The sequence below is a fragment of the Typopeltis vanoorti genome, chromosome 1, assembly GCF_054136105.1.
Source record: "Typopeltis vanoorti isolate ZY-2024b chromosome 1, IOZ_Tvanoo_1.0, whole genome shotgun sequence".
Lineage (NCBI taxonomy): Eukaryota > Metazoa > Arthropoda > Arachnida > Uropygi > Thelyphonidae > Typopeltis > Typopeltis vanoorti.
Window position 1 is genome coordinate 147,582,736 of NC_143549.1, and position 17,834 is coordinate 147,600,569.

The 17,834-nt window shown below is 37.8% G+C and overlaps 2 protein-coding genes across 4 annotated transcripts in view; one reads left to right on the forward strand and one right to left on the reverse strand.

Annotated features, from left to right (window-relative positions):
• The window catches only part of LOC150110523 (uncharacterized), a 245,728-nt gene that overhangs the window by 168,555 nt on the left and 59,339 nt on the right, over positions 1-17,834 (reverse strand). The window contains exon 3 of one of the 2 annotated variants that reach the window (XM_090399580.1): positions 16,467-16,522. The exons of the other annotated variant lie outside the window; for it this stretch is intronic. Within the exon in view, the coding sequence (XP_090255706.1) occupies positions 16,467-16,522 (56 nt within the window). The remainder of the gene's footprint in view (positions 1-16,466; positions 16,523-17,834) is intronic. 2 annotated transcript variants of the gene reach the window in all.
• Positions 1-17,834, forward strand: part of LOC150110524 (transmembrane anterior posterior transformation protein 1 homolog) — a 222,130-nt gene that overhangs the window by 15,598 nt on the left and 188,698 nt on the right. The window lies entirely within an intron of this gene.

The following is a 17,834-nucleotide window of genomic DNA, read 5'->3' on the forward strand; positions in this document are numbered from 1 at the left end:
CTTCTTGATATTTATTTTCTATATTCTTGCCAAAGTCCTCCCATGACTTTTGTTTAGCTAGTTTTACACACTGTTTAGCTTTCTTACATTTGTCTCTGTATTCTGTAAGAGTAAAAGCTGACTTATTTGCCAGGAACTTTTGATATGCTTTCTTCTTTTTCTTCACTGCCTCTTTAACTTCCTGTGTCCACCAGGGAGTTCTGGTTTTTTTATCCTTACAGACAACCTCACCACATGCCTCTCTGGCAGAATCAATCAATGTTTCCTTCAGAGTTTGCCACTGAATCTCCAAGGTTTGATTCCTGTTCTCAAACTCTTTCATTTTCTTTTCAATAATATTTCTGTATTTTAGTCTACAGTTCACATCTGAGAGCTGCTCAACTTTTATTCGCTTTAAAACTTTCTTACATGTTATTCTTTTCAATATGAAATTCAATTTTATCCTGCTCAAGACTAAATAGTGATCACTTCCAATTTCAAATCCTCTGTATACTCTGGTGTCCTGCACCAGGGAGAAAACATCACTAGCAACAATAACATAGTCAATGAGACTTTTCTTATTCCTAGCCTCTTCTCTCCATGTGAATTTGTGCACATTTTTATGTTGGAACCTGGTGTTAGTAATAACCAGTCCATGTCCTGAGCAGAAATCCAAAAGATATTTGCCATTATTATTAGCTTTGCTCTTTTCTCCAAATTTTCCCAAAATATTTTTGTATGTCTCACAATCATTTCCTACTCTACTATTTAGATCCCCAACAAGGACCAACTTTTCCTTTTTCATTGTGTCAGTTGCTTTTTCTAAAGCCTCAAAAAATTCCTCCACTTCTACCTTAGTAGAACCTTCTGTGGGACCATAGGCACAAATAAGTCTCATTGTCCAGTTCCCCATTCTCATATTTGCCCACATTACTCTACTTGAGACTGACTGCCATTCAAGAAGATTAGCCTCGTATTTTGTGTTGAATACTATGGCTACTCCTTCTTTTCCTTGATTGTCATTGCCTGAATATAACATTTTGTATTTATTGCTCAGAAAGATCTCACCAGTTTTGGTCTTTTTTGTTTCAGTCACCCCTATTATGTCGATCTGGTACTTATCTAATTCCTCAGCTAGCTCCATTTCTTTGCCATTCAGGCTTCTTACGTTGATAGTACCGATCTTTAACCCTGGTGATGTTGAGTTGGGGTTTGTTTTCAGATTTGTTCCAGTAGCTGACTTTTCGCTGTTCGCCCTGGTTCCCTGGCGAAAACAACGGGGGCCTTGTTTAACCGGGCGACGCCCCAGCCGGCATGAAATTTTGTCATGTTGTACCATCATTTTTTATTTTGGTTTAACCAATAAGAATACAATTTGGTCGGCTAAAGTTTTTGACATTTCCAGGGAATTTAATCAGAACTTGCAATGGGACCTGTTTGCCATCTTATAGTCAGCTTTCTACCCTTTGCAGCTAAGTTATAAGTTTCTTCTTTAATCATTCAATGCATATCATGGTGGATGGCTTCTTCCCCTACTACTCCCAATGCAATGCCCTTCTTATTCAATGACCTTGCACAAGCCTTCAATCTTATCCATAGCACTGTTCAAGACAGTAAACTCCACTCCTCATCATTATTTGACAAACCCAGGGCCGGTCCGAGAGTATCTAATGCCTCTAGGCAAAGAAAATGTAGGCGCCCCTATACATTGTCTCTCTATATACATATTTTATCATACTCACACAAACATAAGCCCCAAAGTCTTAGCACCCCTAGGCGATTGCCTAGGTTCGCCTAATGATAAAACTGGCCCTGGACAAACCTTGTATTGCCCAAACATTACAAGCTTCCAGACTTTTAATAATCAACGTCCTTAATCACTGAGATCCTTGCTAACATGCGGTGTGTATGAGGAAAGTTGAAGATAGCCTTGTAAAATTGAATAATATCAAAACTATATACTGTATTATTTCTTGTCCCATCAGTTCCCTTACCTCATACCTCATATAATAATATGAGGTAAGGGAACAGATCTCTTCCCCCTCTCTATTTTTGGGTTGACATTTATAACTTGACACGTATAAAACCAACAGTAACAACTTGGATGAATTCAAGGTACAAATATTTCGTACTGAAAGTAACAGTACATCATCAGTGTAACAGTAATAACTTTAATTCATTAAAGTTATTACTGCTTTATACGTGTTAAGTTATTAATTTTAATTATGCCACAGGTACCTCTAAAGATTAGATATATTTGTCTCTAAAATACATCTATAATACCCTAAGAATTCTTGAGTAAAAATCCAATGACATTAAAAAATGGGCACTGATTCACAGTCAGAGCACTGACAATCCATTCCACTCCTTCACCACTGTCCGATCAAAAATTCTAGTCCACACACCCTTAATAACCATCCTCCTGCACAATTTATGCGAGTGATCACTTTGTCTACACTAGTGGCCAAAATTTTGGAAACCTTTTGGAAAAAGGGTATTTTTAAGGTTTGATGGCTTATAACACCACTTTTTTTGTGTAATATCATAAAATTATATATTAATGGAAAGATAATTTAATCAAGAATGTAATGCAACAAAGATTGTTCAATTATCTCTATTCTATGAAAAGTTATAGCCAAATAACCAGAAAAAAGAATCACAACTTGCTTAGGTTGATATGAAGTAGCTTTCCTTCATTTGAATGTAGCCAATGAGCATGAGTGTTTAAAGAGCCAAACAAGTGCCATCTTGTTTTGGCAATGAGCCAATAAGGTCAGAGTAGGATTCAGCTATTGATGTCATATATTGGAGCTGAGAGGAGGACATTTGTCAGTGATGAATGAAAAGGTTATATGATCGATGAAAAGGTTATTGTGAACTTCACGCAGCAGTTCAAGGTGATCGCTGAGACTGAGTGTCTTTAACACAGCAGTTTAGCAGTTCAAGGTCGGAAGTTTAAAGTGTATTGAAGCATTGAAAAATTTGGATGATCGATAGTCAAATAGGATATATAGTATACAGAGTGTGTGAATTAACTCGCATCTACAAGTGGATTAGGATCGTCTGTACGAAGCAGCTAAAGAAGGTGCATGGAAGAGAATCCGGACACCGTAAGTAAATTTTCTATTTACTATTACCCATCCACTACCAACTCACAATAGTATACCGGCAGATCCAAATGGAGGAACTAACGTTAACAAACTTTAGCTATGAACAATTAATAACACTCTTCAGAAAGATAGGTTCAGAACTGGAAACCAGATATCCGGGCACTGTAACACTCATACAATCAGCACCAAACGACGAAGAACCTCATGGCCCCACTGACTTAGAAACTGAACAACCAGAACCCACCCCACAAGAACACTACTCAAACTCAGAAGACAAGACGGAAGACTTCGAAGTAATCAACAGAAACAAACGACGAAAGGTCACGGACACAGGAGAACAGGAAACACCAATGGACGCATCAACCAACACAAAAAAAGAACGCATTCCTCCAGTTATCCTCCGATCGAAGGAAAAATGGACGGAGACAGCAAATATCATGAAACACAGCCAGATCAAGTTCTCTACAGCAAGAAATACAGCGGAGGGAATACGAATACAACCCGAAACAGTAACAGATTTCAGAAACCTCACTAAAAAACTAGACGACTCACTGATCCCTTACCACACATTCGCATTAAAAAGCGAGAAAAACTTGAAAGTTGTAATAAGGGGAGTAGTCGAATCAATAACAACAGAAGAAGTAAAAGCAGACCTCACAAGACAGGGCTTTGCACCCATAAAAGTCTCGAGAATGCATAGAGGAGACAAAACCCCGATGCCGCTAATACTAATCGAGATAGATAAAGACAAACATGAAATATACAATATAAGAACAGTGTGCGACCTCATCATCAAAATGGAACCACTTCGAAGGAGGGCATCAACCGGACAGTGCCACCGATGCCAAAAGTACGGACACGCCCAGAGCCGATGCAAGGCAGAGTTCAGATGCCTGAAGTGTGGAGCCAAACACCCCACAGCTTCCTGTACTAAACCCCGTATAACTCCAGCAAAATGTGCAAACTGCGACGGCCCGCACCCTGCAAACTATAAGGGATGCCCTAAACACCCAACCAATGAAGTGACAACACGGAAAACAAGAGACCCAAGTTCCACAACAGACACAAACAAACACACGCCACCCACATCAAAACCAGCAACCCCCACAACTACCCGAGTAAACGCAACATATGCTGACATAGTAAGAACAAACCAAGAACCCACCACCCACAACCAACCACCCAACTCAGCCAAAATAACAGCCGCCCTAGGCGAAATGTTACTGGCATTCAGTAAGACAAATCCCACCCAAGAATCAACAAAACACTTCATGAAAAACGCACAAGTAATCTTCTCTACCCTCACTCATGAATAACACAACCAACACCAACAATTCACTACAGATAATATATTGGAATGCAAACGGCATACTCAACAAAATGCACGAACTAAGAGAATTCATACAACGCATAGACACAGACATAATACTAATAAACGAAACTCACCTACGCCCATCAGACAACCCAAAACTAATAAACTACCACCTATTCAGAACCGACAGAACAACAGCCAGAGGTGGAGGAACAGCTATCTTCATCAGGAAACAACTTAGATTTAACGAAATAAAACCCCCCCAGCTCACAACCCTAGAAGTCACAGGACTACAAGTTCACCTAGCCAACACAAACAGCCTCAAAATTTATGCCACATACAACTCTCCAAACAAACACATATCTACCACAGACCTGTCACAGCTACTAGACAATAATGAAACCATAATAATGGCTGGTGACTTAAACGCTAAACACCCAGCATGGAATAGCAGGATTGCAAACAAAAACGGCAAAATCCTACACAATTTCATCGCTAACAGGAACATTGTAGTCGCAGGACCGATCGAACCCACACACTACGGCACGTTAGGGCGACCAGACGTACTAGACATAGTTATCATGAGAAACGTGAACCATCAATACCAGCTAATAACAATAAACGATCTAAGCTCAGATCATAACCCAGTCCTACTCCAGCTGGGCGCTACACCCGAAGAAACAACTACAAACCCTACCACCACAAACTGGACACAACTACCCACAAAAATCAAGGACACCATAGGACCCATACCTATCATCTCCACGAAACAAGATATCGAAACTGCAGTCTCCAACCTAGAAAAACAAATAACGCTAAGCCTAGCAGCAGTAACCTCGATTACATCCAACACGAAACCAAACCAACTCCCAGAAGACATCAGAAAACTCATTCGACACAAAAATAAAATACGCAGACAATATCACAAAACACTAGCGCCACAAGACCGGCAAGAACTCAACAAAGTTACTCAACTAGTCCGCTATGCAATCAGAGATTTCCGCAACCAACACTGGGAAAACACACTCCGTTCTATACAACCAAACGACCAAGCACTATGGAAACTCCTCAAAAGCCTTCGCAACACGTCAAGCTATGTACCACCAATTCATGGGGAACACGGCACGGTCTACCGCGATGACGAAAAAGCGGAAGCTTTCGCGGACAGCCTAGAACTACAATTCAGCCCCAACTACAAGAACGTAGACCTAACATTTATCACAAAAATACACCGACAGACAAGACATGTACTAAGGCACCACAACCAGCAACCGAATATCCGCCCAACATCCCCAAAAGAAATACGCGAAATAATTAAACACCTTAAAAATAAAAAAGCGCCGGGTCCAGACAAAATCACGAACAAATTAATCAAACACCTACCACACAAAGCACTCATGCACATAGTTGCCATCACAAACGCGATGCTCAGGCTTAGCTATTTTCCAAACCGTTGGAAGACTGCAGACATAATCCTGATCCCCAAAACAGGAAAAGACCCGAAATTCCCACAAAATTACCGACCCATCAGTCTCCTCTCCTGTCTCGGAAAAATATCCGAAAAAGTAATCCTGACCAGACTACAAGAAACAGCCACCAAAAACAACATCATCCCAGACGAACAATTCGGGTTCAGACCACAGCACAACACGGTACAACAGGTACAAAGAATCACAGAATACATCACACACGGTTTCAATTGGAAACAACAAACCGGTGCCATTTTCCTCGACATAGCCAAAGCTTTCGACAAAGTATGGCACATCGGTCTCCTACATAAACTAATAACAGCAAAAGTACCAATACACCTAGTCCTCCTGATCAGCTCATACTTAAAAAACAGAAAATTCCGAGTGAAAATACAAGGAATAATATCCACTGAACGCAAAGTCACAGCTGGAGTTCCACAAGGATCACTACTTTCCCCCCTACTATTTGCCATCTACATGGCTGATATCCCACAGAACAAAACAACGATTTCTGCCTACTACGCAGATGACACAGCCATTTTAACCAGATCACTATGCCCAAAACTGATAACAAAACGACTTCAAACCGCAGCAAATGAACTCGAACTCTGGTTCAAAAACTGGAGGGTCGACGTAAACGGAGATAAAAGCGCAGCAATACTGTTCACAAGGAGGAAAAAATCCCCCCACAACGCAGTACACATATTCAACAAAATAATCCCATGGGTAACAACAACGAAATACCTAGGAATACAACTTGACAAAAAACTACACTTCAATACCCACATTACACACACATGCGCCAAAGCAAACACAGTCATAGCCCAAACATACCCACTAACCAACAGACGCAGCTGCTTAAGCATAGACAACAAACTACTCATCTACAAATCAATCATAAGACCCATAATAACATACGGATCACCCGCGTGGAGTCACACAGCACCTTACAACATCAAAAAAACTCCAAACAATACAAAACAAATGTTTAAGAATGTCATTTGACGCCCCATGGTTCATACGAAACACACAACTCCATCGAGAAGCAAATATACCGACAATTCTCAAATACCTCCAACAAACAGCCACAAATTACTTCACACAAGCAGCCACCCACCCAAACCAACTAATAAGGACAGCGACAGATTATAATGAACAGGATAAAATGAAACACAAACGCCCCAAAACAATCCTGCTATTCCAAAGCTAACCACAAACCATACAGCCCGAATAGGGCGAGCACTTGCTCAATAACTACTCCCCCCCTCCCTCAAGAGACACACATACAAGACAAAGGGAGTAAAAGCCAAGGGCTTGGATCTCCATCACACCAGTTTAAGTCACAAGTCACAAACATTTGTCAGTGTGTTATGTGATTGCTATCAAATTGGTTGGTTTTTTTTTTTTTTTTTTTTTTGTGTGTGTGTGTATTCTTTCATTTAGTGAGCTTGTAAAACATAATAAAATTAAAGAAATGGCACAAACAGTTGACTGGTCACGCAGAAAGCGATAAAATAATACTATTAAATGAACAAGGCTACAGTTATGAAGAAATTAGAAGAAAAATTGGTGGAAACTTAACTAAAGGTGGTATTTCTAAATTTTTGAAGAGTCACTACAAAACCAGACTGGTAAAGGCAGGAAAAGGTGAACAACAGCAAGTGATGATAGAAGAATTGAGAGACTGTGCCTACGTGACAGAAGAAAATTATCTGGGTGTATACAAGATGAAATGGCGCAATACAATGTGAAGTTGAGTGCAAGGACTGCAGGAATTTGGTCTAAATGCTATGATTTGAGTGTTAATTAGTTAAAAACTAATTAACACTCAAATGAAATTGAACGTATAAATTTTTAAATAATAACCAAAATATTAAATTATATATAATTTAAAAATTCCATTGAAAACCAATATTATGCATTAATTTAACTCAATACACAGCAACAAGCTAACGCAATAACAGCAATATGTTAAAAAGCGGTAAGTTAATGTCCATAGTAGTTCACTATTTTCACATCCCATTCATATGCTGTCTCCTATCTAGGAGGTTGACTACCATGTGACTCATGGTTACATTAACGCAATAATCCGCGAAAATAAATGTATAATATAACAAAACAAGGCTGCGCTAAGATGACAATCAAGTTGGTCATCAGTCGAGCTGTAAAGAAACATTAATGGTTTCGCAAAAAATATTTTCGTAAAAGTTCTATGACAATATCGGATGTATGCTATTTCTACTAAATAAAGATGAAATGAAATATTGGAGAACAGTCGCTATCCCCCATTTTCTTCGAGTCCGAGAAACATTATGCTACATTAACAAAGCGGAACATTTCTAAAAGGCGGGGTTTCTAATGTTCACTTTGAAAATGTTCGCTAAAATTTTAGCGCCTCCGTAGCGATTGGAAGAACGACGGTACGTTGGCCCTTCGATTAGAAAAGGCCTAAGTTCGATTCCCGTCGTGACGGGAGGAATCTTTATTATATGGACTTTTTCAATTCAAGGTGAATTAGCCGATCTCATACGGAGGTAGTAGGGTTTTTTTCTCCCGGAGTCCGAGAAACAGACAAATTGGCCCTTCAGAACACACACAATTTACAGACAAAAAATAATAGCTGTGGTGGTGGTTGTGGGCGGTAGATGGCGATGGTGTAGATGATTGGCAGTAGAGGTTCGGTATAGTAGTGGAGACGGGGAGTTGTACAGTGGGTATCCTACTGCGATGAGTCCTTGGAGGAATCACGAATAATAATAATAGAAACATATCAGAAAGTATAGACTAAGTTAGTGAGGGTGCTCGTGTACATTTTACAGAGGGATTTTGAGGGGGGGAGTTAATTCAAATTGTAAAGTGAAACTTAAAAAATGTGCAGTATTTCATCAAGGAGAGAAAAATGCTATAGATAATTCAAAAAAAAAAAAAAGTTCGTTAACGAGGGAAAAGAATTTGGCTAACTATCCGCAAAAATGTTCTCGTGAAGGTTAGCAACTGAGCTGATGAAAACCTGCTACCCTTCATTTTCCCTTTCTGTTCCATGAGAAAGTACGTGTTCTTCACGCCTTTAAGCTTTTCACAAACTGATGATGCTAAAATGTAGATGTAAATCTAATTGGATGTTGTCCAACTGACAGAACAGACTACTACAACAATAACGTTATTCTGATAGTGATACTTGAAATGGAATATGATAGAAGAAAACAGGTTTTCATTGTCATCGTTTTAAATGTCTTTGAGAGCTAATAAAAATGAATACAATTCCATATAATAATAATATAGCCATAATGTAAAACACTGAACGGCACACCTTTTCTCATGCCACTAATTTTTTTTTAATTATCTTAAACGTTTATACTTTATAGGTTTATTTGGTATTAAAAATAAGCGAAAAAAATAATAAACGCGAAACTTTTAAAATATGGCAAACTTTAGTTGATTATTTTTAAACCTTTTTTTTTTAAACAAAATAACCAAAAACCAATAAAAACAAAATAAAGAAATATGAACCCAGCACTGGATGGAGCATATTTGAAGAAAACAAACAGAAAATCGGGAAAAGGAGACTAGGTCACGCACTGAAAGGGCTGGGTGATAGCTACTGAGACCAAAACAGGTTATGATAGATGTAAATGATTTACTTAAATGTTGATGATTTTGTTGAGGTCCATAAATTATGTACATTTTTTTGGGGGGGGGGAGGATTGATTAACTAACAGTTTTGTAATGAAAATGTCCAGGTATTAGATGACTAATTCATGGAGAAATTTCAAGAAATATCTAAAGGATATTTTCCTCCTTGATATTTCTTCAAAGAACATATATAGCACTACCAAAGGGGAAGTTAAATTCAATCAGTAAACCAGAATGTTGTTTTCATTTATGGGCTTTATTACTTTATGCTTTTCCTGGAGTCAGGTTCATCAAGAGAGCAATTTTTGCAACAAAAAGAATCGCACATCAAGAAAACAACAAAAAAACTCATCATGGAAAGTCTACTATGTCTGTAATTCATCTATCATACTAAATCTTAAATTCATCCACATCACATTCAGGTAGTGAATCGACTTATTCATCCCTCTTCAAGTAAAATCTACACCCCCCCCCCACCACAAGAATTTCAAAGGATGGCACTAGTCCTTGCCTTCCCTTAGTCCTATCATTTTAAAAAATCTCTCCAATATTCATCCAATAAATACCTCTCAATGGCTAAAATGTCACAATTATAAACCCCTTTATCTTCTTTCTATCAAACTCCCAGATCTTTGGCTAACTTTCATCAACCACTGAAAAGGTTTATCATCGCTTCCAAATCCTAGTGACCAGATAAGATCCCAATAATCCAAATGTGCTTGGCCAGGCCCTTAAACAATGGAATTATCTCTGCTGATTAACATCATTCTTAGCAATGGGGCAATCTTCAGAGTTGTTTGTAGTATGTCCCTTGAGTTTCAAATTTCTATCATTTCAAGATCCTGTGTTATGGCTTCAAAATAGAGTATGCAGCTTCCCATCTGCAGATCCCAAAATTCAAAACCTTATACTCAGCAAGAGCAAACTGGCATTTTCATATTCATCTATATTTCCAGCTTATACAGATCTTTCTGAAGAGCCACTATATTGGCATTACACCTAATTTCATTAGCTTCACTTTTGCAAACAACTAAATATCTTCTTAAAGTTCAGTAACAATATCACTGACAAAGGTTGAACAGTAATGGTATCAGTACTGAACTCTGTGGAAGCCCACTGGGAATGGCCTTAAAATATTGATTCCACATTTGGATCACACTCCAAAAGCCAATAATGTGGCTAATTATGTGACACTTTGCATAGTTCAGCACTTCTGCCACAGAGTAATTATGTGATTCATTTCTCATTATGCTACATCTTATAAATATTGCCACTGGTACTTTTCAATTGAACTCTCATCCATAATGTTTCCACTTTCCTCTAAATGTGTTTTTTCCCTGGGTGGTCCACCTCCATGCACAGTTCAACTTAATCCATTAAACCACTTTTCTTCTTCCATCCCATCTCTTTTCTTTCGAATAGCCTCCCTCATTGTTTTGCCAACAATTACACCCCAAAGCTGTTTAGAGACATAAAATAAAGTCAGTAACTTTGTTTTGTCTCTAAACTGCAATCCATGGTTGTCACATATTATGTTTTGCAACCTTTTTTTGTGTGTGTGTGAGAGAGAGAGAGAGAGAACAATGTATCAAATAACTTGTGGTGATTAGGAGCACTGTTTTTAATAACGAAATTACCATGGAAAACATATTTTAATGACTATATCAGATTAATATGACTTAAATCTCATTTTACAGGCTAAATGCAGTAAAAAACAGCACTGCAAAATGATTAAAACAAACTTTACTAAATAAATTTAAATTTATTAACCAATGTTTAATACTTCCAATATTTATTTTGTGTCAATTAACAGAGACATCTTCGAGTACAACATAAAATTGTAATCAGCTTGGCCAAAGATTATTGGGATCTCTGAGACATGGTTGACAGAAGATGGTATAATAACAGGAATAGAAGTAGCAGAGTACAGCATTTTTCGGCAGGATAGGAAGAGAAAATGCAGTGGTGGAGTACTGCTTATAAGTGATTACTTATGTCCTCTAAGTAATCAGCTGTATATTTAGTGGGGTGTTGCTACAAGCCAAAGAGCACAGAGGGTGGGGAGCAGGAGAGGTTTAGGCAGTTTAGCTTGGCAAGTGCAAGAAGAATGATTGTTATGGGAGATTTTAACTACACCAGTATAAATTGGAAAGAGGAACATGCATGTAGTAATAAGGGAGTGGAAATTCTAGAATTCTTGAGGGACAAATGTCTTAGGCAACATGTAATAGAGGGAACAAGAGGTTCAAGAATTTTGAATTTGGTCATAGCATCAGAAGAGATGATAACAACTGAGATGACATCTCTGTCCCCCCAGCTGGAGAGAGTGATCATGTGGTTTTTGACTTGGAAGATGAATAGACATGCAGGAGTATCAAAGAAAAGGGAATGTATGTGGAATTATAAGGCCGGTGATTATAATAATCTTAGATATCAACTTGGAGCAGTTCGATGGAGGGTGGAATTTGAAGGTTGGGATATCATTAATGCTTGGAAAATTGTGAAGGAATATTTGTTAGCAGCAATAGTAAGCTGTATTTCATGAGTGAAGAAGAAGGCACAATTTGGTGTAAAGTGGATGACAAACAATATCAAACAGGAACTGCAGGTGAAAAAATGGTTATGGAAGAGATATAAGGAGAGGGGTGGAAAGCAGATGCATGAAGAATATAAGACTCAGGCCAGGAGAGTGACTAATATGGTAAGGAAGGCAAAAATGGAATATGAGAAGAGATTGGCCCTAAGATATAAAGAAAATCCAAGGGAATTTTTTTAGCTATGTGGCCAGTAGGAGGAGAAATGATTGTGGAAGAATGACATTGTGAGATAAAAATGGGAATAGAGTGACTGATGCAGAGGGCATAGTGGAGTTGTTCAATGAACAGTTTATTGGAATATTTCATCTTGGAAATGTAAGTTTTAATACTAGAGGGATAGGGCAAGTCAAGGTTTAGCGGTGCAAAAGGAGAGCATGTTCCAAATACTGAGTACTCTGGATGTCAGTAAAGTTGTGTGACTAGATGGTATTTCACAACGGGTTTTGAGAGAATGTGTGACAGCTCCATTGATCTGGCTTTTTAATGAAAGTCTGGCTAAGGGAAAGGTACCCAAGGAATGTAAGATAGTGCCATTGCATAAGGGCGGTAGCAGACTGGAAGTGTGTAATCATAGGCCAGTTTGTGTTTCATCACTAGTTGTTAAGATTTTGGAGAAATTAGTGAGGTACCATATATAGCATTGGGCAGATGAGGGTAATGTTATCTGTGAGAGTCAACATGGATTTGTTAAGGGGCACACTTGCTTTAGTAATATGATTGCCTTTTATAATAAAGTGACAAAAGCAGTTGATGAGGGAAAGGCATATACTGTGATATTTTGAAAAGGCATTTTTGCGACAGGGTGCCACATGATAAGCTGATATTTAAGTTGCAGCACATGGGTTTAGATGCCAGGTTAAGTCAACTGGATTCAGGATTGGCTGTCTGATAGGTATCAGAGAATTGTGTATGATGGGAAAATATCAAAGGGGGGGAGGGCAGAAGGTTACAAGTGGGGTCCCACAGGGCTCAGTACTGGGACCTATACTGTTTAACTTTTATATCAATGACATCGTCAGTGGATTGCAGGGGGATATTCAGTTGTTTGCAGATGACGTGAAGCTGGGAAGGGTTATTAGTAATGGTGAAGAAGTGGCAGCCCTGCAAGAGGATATAAATAAACTAGACAGATGGGCAAATGAATGGATGTGTCGGTTTAATGCAGCAAAATATAAAGTCTTGAAGTTTGGGATACATCAATGGGAGACTGCATACTCGATTGGAGGAGCTGTACTGGAGGAAGTAGGGGAGACAAGAGATCTGGGGATGATGTTGAATAGAAACCTGAAATTCAGGGAACACACTGCAAAGGTAACCCTGTGAGGTAAAGCTGTGAGCAAGAGGACTGCTGCAATACTGAGAAGGACACTGACCTGCAGAGACAAAAGAGTTATCCCATTATATAAGACCCTGATCAGACCACACTTAGACTATTGTTCTCCAATTTGGTCCCCAGGATTTGATGGGGATAAATTAACTGTGGAAAGAGTAGAGAGGTGGATAACAAAGATTGTCTCAGGACTGTACAATGTTAGTTATGAGGATCGGCTAAGGGAATGTGGACTGCAAAGTTTGGTAGATAGAAGGAGGAGGAGGAGAGGTGATATGATTGAGACTTTTAAAGCGTTGAGAGGTAGTTACAGGGTTGACATTGGGGAGTTCTTTTGCTTGGTGGAACAGCAGGAAGGAGCGATGACAAGCGGCCATCCCTGGAAGTTACGAAAAGAAGCTGTGAGCAAGAGGGTGAGAAGTGGTTTCTTTGCATGGAGGGTGGTTGAGCCATGGAATGCATTGCCTGATAGAGTGGTGAGAGCAAGAATGATGAATGAGTTCAAGGAGTGGTATGATAGACTTTGTGTTTCCTAGGAAGGACCTCCCACTATGAGTCTTTTGACTCAATGGAGGTCTGAATAATAATAATAATAAAACAAAGTGAAACTTCCCAAAATATGGCAAACATTAATTCTTAGGGACAATGCCATAACTAGGCAAATGCAACGTGTGCACAGGCACAGGATGAAGGGGGCCTGAAATGGGGTATCAAAAAATAATCAGTATTATATTTTCATTTTCAACCTTTCAATTTTGCTGCTGTGGATGCCAATACTGTAATGTTTTTGATAAAAGTTAAAAATTAACCGATCTATTTCTATTGTATTTGTTTTTTTACCAAAAAAAAAAGGGGGGGGTCCAAAAAATAATAAAATCTTGCACAGGCCCATTAAAAACTAGTTACAGATCTGGTGTTACAACTAAGGTTTCCAACTGGCACTCATAGTGGGTACCCAAGACTGTTGGCTTGTGTCTACAGAGTTTTAATTTGTTTTATATTGCCTTCGTATGCATGCTGCAATTTTATATTCTGCTCCATGAGGATGGAGCAGAATTTTATAAAATCTCTGCAACCAAGACAAAATAGTGGAAGCATTTTTGCATTAATTCTATCCTAGTGCTGTTTTCATTCCATTAGGCTTCTAACATGCATTCCACCTGACACTTACACCTAAAAATGCAATTAACTAAAGTAAATGTATAAAGGAATTGGACAACATAAGATGATACTGCAGTTTTTTTTTTAAATAAAATCATAAAATCGTCTCCAATTCCTATTATCAATTATTCTAAGGTTTACAGACTGAAGTTTATTAAAATACCAATTAAAAATCTAAAACTACTAATTAGATATTAAAAGATCAACTTTTTTAATTAATAAAAATCAATGAAGCTTTTTTTTTTTTTAAAAAAAAAAGCTTGGATAATTTATTAGATATATGAAGAGCCAAAGGCTTCAATTCAGCGACATATGACTTGTTTAAGTTAAGGGATATTACATCCCATATCGTTTCTTAGCCGAATAAGTAGAAACTCTATAAAGTTCGTCGATTCCAAGCGTAAGCAAATACCTGGATACTGCAGCAACTGACCCCTAAGGTAGTGCAAGCTGAGGCAACTCATGTCAAAGGTAGAGCAAGCTCCGATCACTATTCTTGATATTTACCCATAATGTGAACTTAGCTCCTAGGAGCTGTATTACTGTTCTTCATTATGAGAGAAGGTCACTACCCAGACCGGTTTCAACCTTTATTGAGGTCTCATCAGTGAGCAGGTAGACCTAGTTAAATATCAAGTTTGTAGCGAACAGAACTTAAACAAGTCATATGTCACCGAATTGAAGCCTTTGGCTCTTCATATATCTAATAATTTATTAGGACACCTCTCGGCAATACTCATAGAAGGGTTGTAAAACAAGAATAGTGATCGGAGCTTGCTCCACCTTTGAAATGAGTTGCCTCAGCTTGCACTGCCTTAAGGGTCAGTTGCTGCAGTATCCAGATATTTGCTTACGCTTGGAATCGCCAAACTTTATATGGTTTCTACTATATTCGGCATGAAACTCTTTTAGTTTCTTATTTGGCTAAGAAACGATATGGGATGTAATATCCCTTAACTTAAACAAGTCATATGTCGCCGAATTGAAGCCTTTGGCTCTTCATATATCTAATAATTTATTAGGACACCTCTTGGCAATACTCATAGAAGGGTTGTAAGTTCTGTTTGCTACAAACTTGATATTTAACTAGGTCTACCTACTCACTGACGAGACCTCAATAACTTTATATAGTTTCTACTATATTTGGCATGAAACTCTTTGAGTTTCTTATTCGGCTATGAAACGATATGGGATGTAATATCCCTTAACTTAAACAAGCTTGGATAATGTTTCTCTCAGGAACTAGATATTAACTTAACAGACTCCAGGATTTTTAAGAGATATTTCCTTAACCAATAAAGATATACACAGCAGCATTTTACACAAAAATGAAGTTCATTTTTGTGTCAAATGTGTGTGTGTGATGTTACCATACAGCAGTGCCACTTACATGACCGTTGTACTTTTCAACGTGCCGTTGACAAGGGGACAGAAAATTTAAAAAATCTAGATCACTGTGTTTGCTACTGCCATGTCAGATATAATGAGCCATGTTTGGTCAGAAATTGTGGCTGGATATTTGCTATTTTAATTAAATAGGAGCTCATATGAAAATTTATTAACTAAAATTGTTTGAGATAAGCTTCATTTCTGTGTCAGATCTTCATTGGTTATTAAAATACAACCTCTTACAGGGAATTTCATATATTATGTGGGATATATATCTAACTCATAAACTGACAGTAATCGAAATTATTCACTTTGATGTTTGGTAGCATATTACAAAATCTCTTAGCAGTCCAAAATTATTTTGTTTTCGAAAAAGAATGTGCTTGAGGCACTGGTAGTAAGGAAAGGGATCCAAGAACAATGTGCTTAATTTATATACATTTAACCTCGTTTAACATAACTTATGTATTTGAAGGACTCTCTTACCCTCTCCTTTTAATTTTAATGTCTTGAAAAGCAATCAGCTTGTCTTCTGTCAGTTCCTGAAATAAGTAAACAATTCAGTATGTGGGTGTGCATGCAGATGTACTTATGCAAACAAACTGAAGAAAATTCATAAAATATGACTTAACTGAAGCACTTAAATTAAGCTACAAGCTATACTGTATACAGATGACATTATTATCAGGTTTTTATGGAGTCTGAATGTTACATGCAGGAGACCTAATATCCATTATGCCTGTGATATTGTGTTATTCAATATCAGTATATTTATCTCTTTCAATGCTTTTCACTCGCCTATTAAGCAACTCACTTAAGCAAAAGAGTGCAAGGTGTATACGTGTGCATAATGATTTTATAGGAGATTACCTCATTTTTTTAAATCAAAATCCTATTATAAATATCTACTTTCTCTATATATAAATCAGTTGGCATAGTATATGATGGTCTAATTTCCAGTTTCCCCTTTTCTTCTATTTCTGAATCATAAGTACCCCCAAGCCCTTGATATTACTTGCCTTTCGAGACCTTTCCTAGAGCTATTACATTTTATGCAGCTATAAATGATAAAGCTTCATTTGTAGCTCCACAAAATTCAGATGATAGCTTAGTGAGAGGCTGTGCATGGCTCTAACATTAAAGTTTATAAGATCTGCAAGACATCTAAAGCAGAATTTGTCAGTGCCAAATACACTATATCTTTGGTTCAAATAGCAGTTGAGTCATGTGATACCTTGCCAAAACCTTTTGGCAATACAGGTATACTATTGATTTTCTGACACCCCTTAGTTCCAGAGCCTTGCCAGATTAGCTGTTTTGCCAGACCAATGGAGGTCATGTATTGCAATAATTCATCAGTACACCTCTAACCCACTAATTATACTGTCTCATGTCTATAAAATATGAGATGGCTAGAAACATAAATATTAAATGTAAATTAAATGTGATATCAAGGGATTAAAATAAACTGCATAAGTATAAATGACTCAGAGCAAGTGGATATGGATTTATGTTTAGGCATAACATCACCACCACTGTGAACCTAGACATCATAGCTAGGGTAAGAAAAATTAGCTAAGAATGACAAAATTGAGAGAACACATGAAATGTAGGTGTAAATAATTAAGCACGTGTTCACATATGCAAAGCCATCTATGGTGGCCCAGTTAACCAGTCAGATGTGGGCATTTCACGTGCACTTTTATAATTTTGTCTGAACTAAAGGAGGGTGCTGGATCATTTGTTGCTGGAAAAATCAGTGATATACCTATACTATGTTTCCATCTTGATGAAATAATGATAATATCTTCTAAAGATAAGGGGACCTTGGCATGTGTCTTCTCCTCTGACTAG